The sequence below is a fragment of the Panicum hallii genome, chromosome 1 (genome assembly GCF_002211085.1).
Source record: "Panicum hallii strain FIL2 chromosome 1, PHallii_v3.1, whole genome shotgun sequence".
NCBI classification, from domain to species: domain Eukaryota; kingdom Viridiplantae; phylum Streptophyta; class Magnoliopsida; order Poales; family Poaceae; genus Panicum; species Panicum hallii.
In genome coordinates, this window is record NC_038042.1 from 5,037,479 (window position 1) to 5,047,658 (window position 10,180).

The window sequence follows — 10,180 nt, forward strand, 5'->3', positions numbered from 1 at the left end:
GAACACGAGTCTAAATTTTTTAAAACCGATTCTTAAAATTCATACACTAAATTTGTAGATATTCTATTACCACCTCTAGCCATAGCATCAAACGGAAGGCCGCAGCAATTGGCAACCGGCCAATCACAATGAGCCCTGACACCCGGCACCGCCACCTCGGCGGTCGGACACCGCTCGCATCCGTACGCTCTCCTGACAAAAGCTCAGCACCTCCACCCACCGCCGGTCCACCCGCCGCCGCAGCGAGTGCGCCACGCGCCTCCCGTGCCCCCGCGGTGGCGGGCGCGCGTCGGGACGCGAGCCGCTTTTGGCCGCGGCACCGGCACCGAGTGGCGCGACCCCTGCAGCTGCAGCCCGCGCCCTGCGGTGGCGCTCGACGTGCGCGTGCAAGCGACAAAGCAAGAGATGCCGCCGAGGCTACCGAACCACCCGTCCCTTTCCTCGCTGGATCATTGGAGATTCGGAGTGGAGCGGAGCTGCAGCTGCTGGCCTTTCGCCTTTCGACGACCCCCCAACCCCCACCCCCCCCACCCCGGCCCTGTCGCCACCGCACGCGCCGCGCCGCAGCGACTGCGCCGGGGTCCCGCTCGCCGCAGGCGCGACGTGGTAGGCACGTCCGGCCGTTACGTTCGTGCCGTTCCATCCCGTGTTCTCATGTCGCCTCTGCATCTCATCCAGGAGTAGCTCCCTCGATCCGCTCCGTCCTCGCTCCAGGCACACGGTGGAGGCCGGTAGGTACCAGCAGTCTCGGAGCAGACCGGAGCGGCTCGGCGATGCGTTCCCCACGTGCGCGTCCGCCTCGCCGCCGACGGCGTCGGGCGGCGAGCCGCTTTGGGGCGGAGCTAGCCAGCACGTCAAGTCGTGGGCAGTGGAGCGGCAGGGCCAAACCGCCAGTGGCCACGCCGCACCGCACCAGCGACCCTTTTCCGCTCTCATCTCGACCTGTTCGCGTCGCAAGCAAAGCAGGCCGTGCCCACCGTGGGCCGGGGCCCCGGCCACCCCACCCCACGCACCCACGCACGCGCGTCTCGCAGGGACTCCCGGTGTACCGGGCCTAGTACCGTCCCGTCCCGTCTTTGTGCCGAGCTACGCTCTGGACGCTGGCATCGTCAACGTCAGCTCGTGGAGTAGGATGCGGCTCCAAAGGCTACTGTACTGGGATGCCGCGACCCGGCTAGTCCGTGGACCTGGTCCACGGGTGCCGTGGTGGCATGGCCTTCTCTCGTGCTAAACTGGCTGGTTTGCACACCAGAGCGTGTCAGGAATACACTACCCTCTCCGCTTCAAAAATCTTTAACATTAAACAAATTTATAGAAAAATATATGAATTTTCTCTCTTTGGAACAGTACATATTTCATGTTAGATTTTATGAAACTAATACGATGCTGCAAAAGTTGGTGCTCTTTTATATAAATTGGATAATAATTAGATAAAGTTGACTTAGGATAGAACTAAATTGACAAGTAATTTGGAACCGATGGAATATCAAGCTTAGGTCGTCAATCTATATAGAGTCTTACATATTAAGATTAAAATTATGCGTTTTCAAATAGGCTCACTCGACCTCAGGAAAATTATAATCTCAACACAGTAGCGACAATGTATGTAAGGGAATGCGAAACAAAGGATCATCGATATATCATAAAGAGCCATCGATCTGATGCAGGAGCATCGGGTTCCTACGGTGGAGCCAGTTCACTCGGATTTAAGTCCTCGAATGCTTTAAGTGTGCATGGACTGGTGGCGATGTCGATGTGAATGTGTTTTGTTTAACTATGTCAAGTCAAGCATTTTTTGGAGGTGGTAATAGATGTAAAATAGCCATGCATTTCACTCCAGTTTTGTGAAACTGACATGCACAACTCGCATTGTTTCATCAGGCATTCAAGCACAACATTTGTGTAGCTAATACGTGGGTACCAACAACAGCGAGCAAAAACCGTCTAATTTCCTTTTCTTACTCCTAGAAATATGTGCCTCTAAAACATTGGGTAAAAGATGTGCAGCCTTCTCAGCGTAAAGTCAGCTTCAACGTACCGTATCGGGTAACGTAGTACAATAGATTTCGTTAGATGTCGGAATCAAGTCCCAGTCAACAGTTCTTAATCGCAAACTTTTTTTTTTGAAAAGGAATCGCAAAGTGTTTGGCCTGCAGTACGTGACACGCGCAAATGGTTCAAAAGTCAAAACTGTCTCCAAACAAGTTTGAATTTTAAAACCGGCTATGGCTATTAAATCCACGACGTCCCAACTTCGATGATCCATGTCTACGAGAATCGAATAAATTTAGGTGAAATTTGCGGCTCATTTGGTTGCACACGTTTGGAGCACGCGTGGAAAACTCTAGAACCATGGAGGCCGTAAAAGAGGTCCAAAAATTCGAGCGGAGAAAGCGAGCGCGCACCGGGCGGCCGCCGCACTAGGGGGGAGGAGGAAGGGGAGGGAAGGGCGAGGGAATCCAAACTCAAATCAAACTCGTCCGAATTTTCAAAAGGCACCCGACAAAATCCGTCGCATTCCCTTCCAAATGCGCACCGAATTCCCCACGAAATATAAACAAACCCGCCGCAACGCGACCTCGCCGTCTCCACCCCCCGCCCGCCCGCCCGCTCCGCGCCGCACCGCCCCGAGGCGGCCCGCTTCACGCCGCCCCTCCCCTCCGCATCGTCCTCTTAGTCTACTACTACGCCGCCCGACGAGGCACCCACCCCTCCTCCTCGTCCGTCTCAAAACCCCCCCGCAGCCCGCGCAGGCGCCGCCACCGCCACCGCCACCGCCACCGCCACCCTCGCGCGCTCAGTGGAAAGCCGAAGAGGAGGCGGGGCGCGCGAGCTCATCGCCGAGGCCTGGGACCGAGGTGAGCGCCCGCCTCCGCCGGCTCGCGTGCTTCCGCCCGCCGCGTCCCCGTTCCCGGCTGGATTGATTGATCAGAGGTTTCAGGTTTGTGTTTGTCCCCCCTGTATTTTCCAGTCCCTCTTCGTGGCGTTTGGAGTAATGGAGTCGTTCGTTGGCTGATTGATCGGCGATTGGTGCGCGGGGTTCTCGTTAGCAACGGCGCACGAAGCTGCCTTTTCTGGTGTTCCTCTATTGCTTTCTGTTTGAAAATTTTAATTGGGGGAAACGCTCGCTGTCGTGGTGTCGTACGTTGTTCCGTGCGTCAGTGGTGGTTGAGTGTGCCTTTTCCGGGCTTGTGGCCTCATTAGTGATTGTCTCTGATGCTGCCGTTGCATGTTTCCATCATTGCACGATGATTCAGCAGTTAAAGTATGGTTCCTGAATTAGCAATTTAGCGTGACCTTTAACTGTTCAGATAATTGAGGTGTGCTGTTGCCTGCAGTCTGCTCGCGGATCAAGCTCTAGTTGCAATGCAGATACTGCTGCCGAGCTAGTGAATTAGCAGTGATTTTATCCAGTTACTATTAGCTTGTACAGTACAGACATCTAACTTGCAAATGATCTTTGGTGTTCCTGGGACAGGCATGGAGCAGAATGGAGAGAGCCACCTCAAGGAGCCGCTTCTCCCGGCGTCTTCTGGAGCTTCTCCAGCCAGGGCATCTCCAAAGAAGGAGAGGAAGACGAGGAAGGTCATGTTCAGTGTCCGCGGCATCTCCTGCGCTTCCTGTGCCGTGTCGATAGAGACCGTCGTTGCGGGCTTGAAAGGGGTGGAGAGCATCCAGGTCTCCCCGCTTCAGGGCCAGGCTGTGGTTCAGTATAGGCCGGAGGAAACTGATGTAAGATTGTCATGGCCTGCTATCTTTGCTCCCTTTTTTTCCCATTCAGTGTAGCATGAAATGTTTTTAATTGTGCGGGCCAGTCTATTGATGACAACATATAGGACACCTTGTACATGTTGCTGTATCTGTGTTTTACATGCTAGGGAGATTGTTAGAAGTTGTGTCCACAAATGAATTGTGAGGTAGATAGAAAAGGAACTATGCATCTGTCACCTAGCAATCCGTTCTGAAGTAATTTCCGATTCTTGTCATTAATTCATAAAAGTAATGAAGTAATGACAAATTTGTAGCGCATGAGGGTGTTATTTGCAATATTTTCTCAGTTGTGATTCTTATTCTCCCAGGCAAGAACCATAAAGGAGGTTATCGAGGAGCTCAACTTTGAGGTAGATGAACTTCAAGAACAAGAAATTGCCGTCTGCAGGCTTCGGATAAAAGGAATGGCTTGTACAAGCTGTTCTGAATCTGTTGAACGGGCACTTCAAATGGTACCTGGAGTTAAAAAAGCTGCGGTAGGTCTTGCTCTAGAGGAAGCTAAAGTCCACTATGATCCAAATGTCACTAGTCGTGATCTTATAATTGAGGCTGTTGAAGATGCTGGATTTGGGGCTGATCTCATTAGTTCTGGGGATGATGTGAACAAGGTGCATCTAAAGCTAGAGGGTGTGAATTCTCAAGAAGACACCAAACTCATTCAGTCGGTTCTGGAAACTGCAGAAGGGGTGAACCATGTTGAATGGGACACAGTAGAGCAGACGATAAAAGTTGCATATGACCCTGATATCACTGGTCCAAGATTACTTATCGAGTGCATTCAGAATGCTGCACAGCCCCCTAAATGCTTTAATGCTACCTTGCACTCACCACCAAAGCAAAGAGAAGCAGAGCGCAATCATGAAATTAGGAATTACAGGAACCAATTTCTCTGGAGCTGCTTGTTTACGGTTCCTGTGTTCCTGTTCTCCATGGTTCTTCCTATGATTTCTCCTTTCGGGGATTGGTTGTCTTATAGGATCTGCAACAACATGACAATAGGCATGCTATTACGGTGGTTGCTATGTTCCCCAGTTCAGTTTATTGTTGGTTGGAGGTACACTCTCAAGTCTCCAGCAACTATGCTTGTTTTATCAATTCCTTAATTGCATTACACCTTCTAATTTTCTGTGATTTGTTTTACCTGCAGATTTTACATTGGAGCCTATCATGCACTGAAACGAGGATACACAAACATGGATGTGCTGGTTGCTTTGGGAACAAATGCTGCCTACTTCTATTCTGTGTATATTGTTCTGAAAGCGCTAACATCAGCCTCATTTGAAGGACAGGACTTTTTTGAAACTAGTGCTATGTTGGTATCTTTTATATTGCTGGGAAAATATCTGGAGGTGGTGGCAAAGGGAAAGACATCAGATGCATTGTCAAAATTGACAGAGCTTGCACCAGAAACAGCTTGTCTTCTTTCTTTTGACAAGGATGGAAATGCCATTTCAGAAACAGAGATCAGCACTCAGTTACTTCAAAGAAATGATGTCATCAAGATTGTGCCTGGCACAAAAGTCCCTGTTGATGGTGTTGTCGTCAAAGGTCAAAGCCATGTCAATGAAAGTATGATAACTGGGGAAGCGAGGCCTATTGCAAAGAAACCAGGAGACAGGGTAAATTTTTTTTTATTGTGATTGTATTTTTTTGGGTTTGTGTATAATCTATTTGTTCTGATGCTTTAATTTGTTTTTAACAGGTTATTGGGGGAACTGTAAACGATAACGGTTGCATAATTGTTAAGGCCACCCATGTTGGGTCAGAAACAGCTTTGTCGCAAATAGTTCAGTTGGTTGAAGCTGCTCAACTTGCAAGAGCTCCAGTGCAGAAGTTGGCTGACAAAATTTCACGTTTTTTTGTTCCAACTGTAAGTTACCTGTTATTTTCTCCTGCAAATTTCTTTCCTGTTATGTTTTATCAATTTTTTCTCATTCAAAATTGGAACAAGGCCTGATCATCCTACATGCACAGGGTCTCATAATTGGATCACCACAGTGAACTTATCACATTAAAGTTCTGAACATGATAAATATGAGTAGGTGTCCGATACTTGGGCAGAGTTCAGCTCGAAACTGTCTAGAGGCTACTGCATAGCCATTTTATTTTCTAAACTGGTGGGGACTTTTTTCCCTGTTCGGTTAATGAGGGCTGCTAGCATCTGGGAATACCCTCTGAACTAACTCAATTAGTTCAGGGTTCATTCCTACTCATTATTTGACCAGTTTCCAGCAGTAACTGATGGATTAATTATGGGAAGCTGGACATGCAGATGTTCTGATGTATGCCTCCTATGAGGCTTTCTTTATAAGTTTATTTTTGTCTCATATTGTCCCTTCTCATTTTAAGGTGGTGGTGGCTGCATTTCTTACATGGCTTGGCTGGTTCATACCCGGACAATTTCACCTCTACCCAAAGCAATGGATTCCAAAGGCCATGGATAGTTTTGAGCTTGCTTTGCAGTTTGGAATTTCCGTCCTAGTTGTTGCATGCCCATGTGCTTTGGGGCTTGCTACACCAACTGCTGTTATGGTTGCCACTGGGAAAGGTGCTTCTCAAGGTGTTCTCATTAAGGGCGGAAATGCACTCGAGAAAGCTCATAAGGTAATGCAAGACATGGTTTCTTTTCCAGAAGACTGTAGTGCAAAAGGCACATTATTTCCTTTCCAAATGAACTCTGCTGTTCAAATTTGCATACTGAACTAATCTCTCATTTTTCTTTCATCTATCTTATTGCAGATTAAAGCTATCATATTTGATAAAACTGGAACACTGACTGTTGGTAAACCTTCTGTCATTCAAACAAAGATCTTCTCGAAGATACCGCTTCTAGAACTCTGTGATTTGGCTGCTGGTGCTGAGGTTGGTTTCTAAACCACAAGATATCTTCCCACACAAATGTTATACTGAACAGTGAGTTTCCTGATATATTAGACCTGTCTCTGATGCGTCTCTACCTTTGTCAGGCGAACAGTGAGCATCCTCTATCAAAAGCTATTTTTGAACACACAAAGAAGCTCAGGGAACAATATGGATCTCACAGTGATCACATGATGGAATCGAGGGACTTTGAGGTGCATCCAGGGGCAGGTGTCAGTGCCAATGTAGAAGGCAAGCTGGTTTTGGTTGGCAACAAAAGGCTCATGCAAGAATTCGAAGTTCCTCTGAGCCCTGAGGTGGAGGCATACATGTCTGAAATGGAAGAGCTTGCTAGGACCTGTGTTCTTGTTGCTATCGACAAGATTATTTGTGGGGCTCTTGCTGTGTCAGATCCTCTAAAGCCTGACGCCGGCCGTGTCATTTTGTACCTCAAGTCAATGGGCATCTCCTGTATCATGGTGACAGGTGATAATTGGGCTACAGCCAAATCCATAGCCAAGGAAGTGGGGATCGACCAGGTGTTTGCCGAGATCGATCCAGTTGGAAAAGCCGAAAAGATCAAGGACTTGCAGGTACAATCTCCTCTCCTTTTGTGCTGGGATTACTTCTGCATTGCACGCTAGTAGTAGTCCTGCTTACATTATTTTGTTCATAGATGCAAGGGTTGACGGTGGCAATGGTCGGTGACGGGATAAACGATTCACCAGCCCTGGCTGCAGCAGACGTGGGCATGGCGATTGGCGCTGGCACAGACGTTGCCATCGAGGCCGCTGACATCGTCCTGATGAAGAGCAGCCTCGAGGACGTGATCACCGCCATCGATCTCTCTCGCAAGACCCTCTCCAGGATCCGGCTCAACTACGTTTGGGCCCTGGGCTACAACGTTCTGGGCATGCCCGTCGCTGCCGGCGTCCTGTTCCCGTTCACTGGCATCCGGCTCCCCCCCTGGCTCGCCGGCGCCTGCATGGCGGCCTCGTCGGTGAGCGTCGTCTGCTCCTCGCTGCTGCTCCAGCTCTACAAGAAGCCGCTGCACGTCGAAGACGTGCCCAGGCCCACGGACAGCTCGGATTTGGTCTGACGACTGATCCCTTGGTCTCCATGTTTGCTGATGTGTAACTGACTAGGGATGAAAGTGGTATTGCTTATTGCAAACGGCCTGTTTGCTGATGCGTTTCACCAATCCTGATTGGTTTGTGCATAGAAAGTAGCCTCGTGCATTGTTTTACCAATAATTCAAGACATGCTCATACTATTCACCGATGAATATATGTGAAACGGAATTCAGGCAGATGTCGACTCACGTCCTGGTAGCATTGCGGTTTTATATTTTCTTTCCAAAAAAATTACGGTCTTACGTTTCCACTCTGAATTTTACTCAGTTAAGAGGGATGGACAAGCGTTTGGTCGTTCATAGTACTTTGGCATTCACACAAGAAGATGACATCTGAAAGATTTTTTAGGGCGACGACATCTCAAAAATCCAAGAGGCATGTTTGGTTCGTATTCATAATAATCTTTCAAATTTGACTAAGATTTGATTCATGATAGTGTGCTGGCAAGATGTCTCGACGCAACTGTGCGGCTTGCAACAAAAGCTGCCTAAGCCGGTGAAATTCGTCTAACCTTAGCCGTTGCAAACTGTAGCAAGTCGCGGCTGCAAACCAAACATACCGAACCTAAATTCGAACGGTGGACAAGCACGCGATTCGAATTTCGCATGCTCAAAATTAGGAGGACTGGAAATCTCTGACCGCCCGGGTGTCTCGTTCGCCTCCACACCCCCCCCCCCCCAAAAAAAAAAGCAGAGGACGCCACGGCTCGCCGGCCGCGGCATGCACGCATGGCCGAACATAGGACGCCTCCCCGTCGCCATTTGCGTGTATATATACCCGAGCTCGCGGCCCACCAATGGCGCCCATCAACCACGCACCGTACCTCGACGACGAAATGGCCCCCAGCAATGTCGCGATGACGGTGGTGGCCGCGGCGGTGGCGCTGCTGCTGCTGGCGCCGGCGCGCGCGACGAAGGCGCCCGAGACGGCGGACACACTGCCTGCTGGAGGGCCGCCGTCGGTGCCCGCGGGCCCGCTGGACATCGTGCAGCTGGGCGCCAAGGGCGACGGCAAGACGGACAGCACGCAGGCGATCCTCAAGGCGTGGAAGAACGCGTGCGACGCGACGGGGACGCAGAAGATCGTGATCCCGCCGGGCAACTACCTGACCGGCGCCATGGAGCTCAAGGGCCCCTGCAAGTCCTCCATCATCATCCGCCTCGACGGCAACCTGCTCGGCACCGGCGACCTCAGCGCGTACAAGAAGAACTGGATCGAGGTCCAGAACGTCGAGAACTTCGCCATCAATGGCCACGGCACCCTGGACGGGCAGGGCCCCCTCGTGTGGAAGCAGAACGAGTGCCAGAAATCCTATAACTGCAAGATCCTCCCCAACGTACGTACATGAGTCTCTCTTTCTCCATCTCTCTCTGGAAACCATTGCAATGCAAAGCTTATTTGAAATGTCAACGGCGGATGATGCATGCAGAGCCTGGTGCTAGACTTCGTGAAGAACGCGCAGATCCGCGGCATCACGCTGCTCAACAGCAAGTTCTTCCACATGAACATCTTCGCGAGCGAGAACGTGCTGGTGGACAAGGTGACGATCACGGCGCCCGGCAACAGCCCCAACACGGACGGCATCCACGTCGGCGACTCCACCAACGTGACCATCAGCGGCGCCACCATCGGCACCGGCGACGACTGCGTCTCCATCGGGCCCGGCAGCAAGACCATCCGCATCCACGGCGTGCGGTGCGGGCCCGGCCATGGCATCAGCGTCGGCAGCCTGGGCCGGTACAAGGACGAGAAGGACGTGGAGGACGTGAAGGTCACCGACTGCACGCTCGTCGGCACCAGCAACGGCCTGCGCATCAAGTCCTACGAGGACTCCAAGTCGTCGCCCAAGGCCACCAAGTTCCTCTACGAGGGCGTCACCATGGACAACGTCTCCTTCCCCATCATCATCGACCAGAAGTACTGCCCCAACAACATCTGCGTCAGGTCCGGCGCCTCCAAGGTGGCCGTCTCCGACGTCATCTTCAGGAACATCCACGGCACCTCCAACACGCCGGAGGCCATCACGCTCAACTGCGCCAACAACCTGCCGTGCCAGGGCGTGCAGCTCGTCAACGTCGACATCAAGTACAACAAGTCCAACAACAAGACCATGGCCGTCTGCAAGAACGCCGCCGGCAAGTCCATCGGCCTCGCCAAGGAGCTCGCCTGCCTCTGAACCATCTCAATTGATTGAATCCGTCCGTCCGTCCGTTCCTCCACGCAAGCACCCGTTCATCCGTGCCGTCCATATTACACAAAACTAATCAGTCCGAGGTTTGATTGATTGATCTTCTCTTTATTTTCCCCCTCTTCATTTTTCTTTAAATTTTGGGCTAAGATGAGAGAAACCAATCAAAAAGAGAAAAAAAAAACCAATCAATAGGCACCTGACACAATGTATGATTTTGCTGATTCTA

At 50.9% G+C, this 10,180-nt stretch overlaps 2 protein-coding genes across 2 annotated transcripts; both read left to right on the forward strand.

The window, feature by feature from the left end:
* Positions 1 to 2,466: 2,466 nt before the first annotated feature.
* On the forward strand, positions 2,467 to 7,939 carry LOC112900820 (copper-transporting ATPase HMA4). The gene is made up of 9 exons (XM_025969617.1): positions 2,467 to 2,941; positions 3,479 to 3,732; positions 4,080 to 4,825; positions 4,919 to 5,390; positions 5,474 to 5,641; positions 6,121 to 6,375; positions 6,511 to 6,633; positions 6,738 to 7,223; positions 7,307 to 7,939. Exons 2-9 carry the CDS (start codon positions 3,481 to 3,483, stop codon positions 7,727 to 7,729), a joined length of 2,925 nt encoding a protein of 974 aa, XP_025825402.1. The 5' UTR covers positions 2,467 to 2,941; positions 3,479 to 3,480; the 3' UTR covers positions 7,730 to 7,939.
* Positions 7,940 to 8,591: 652 nt separating this feature from the next.
* LOC112874824 (exopolygalacturonase-like) lies at positions 8,592 to 10,142 on the forward strand. Its single transcript, XM_025938379.1, has 2 exons — positions 8,592 to 9,099; positions 9,193 to 10,142. Exons 1-2 carry the CDS (start codon positions 8,599 to 8,601, stop codon positions 9,937 to 9,939), a joined length of 1,248 nt encoding a protein of 415 aa, XP_025794164.1. The 5' UTR covers positions 8,592 to 8,598; the 3' UTR covers positions 9,940 to 10,142.
* Positions 10,143 to 10,180: the final 38 nt, after the last annotated feature.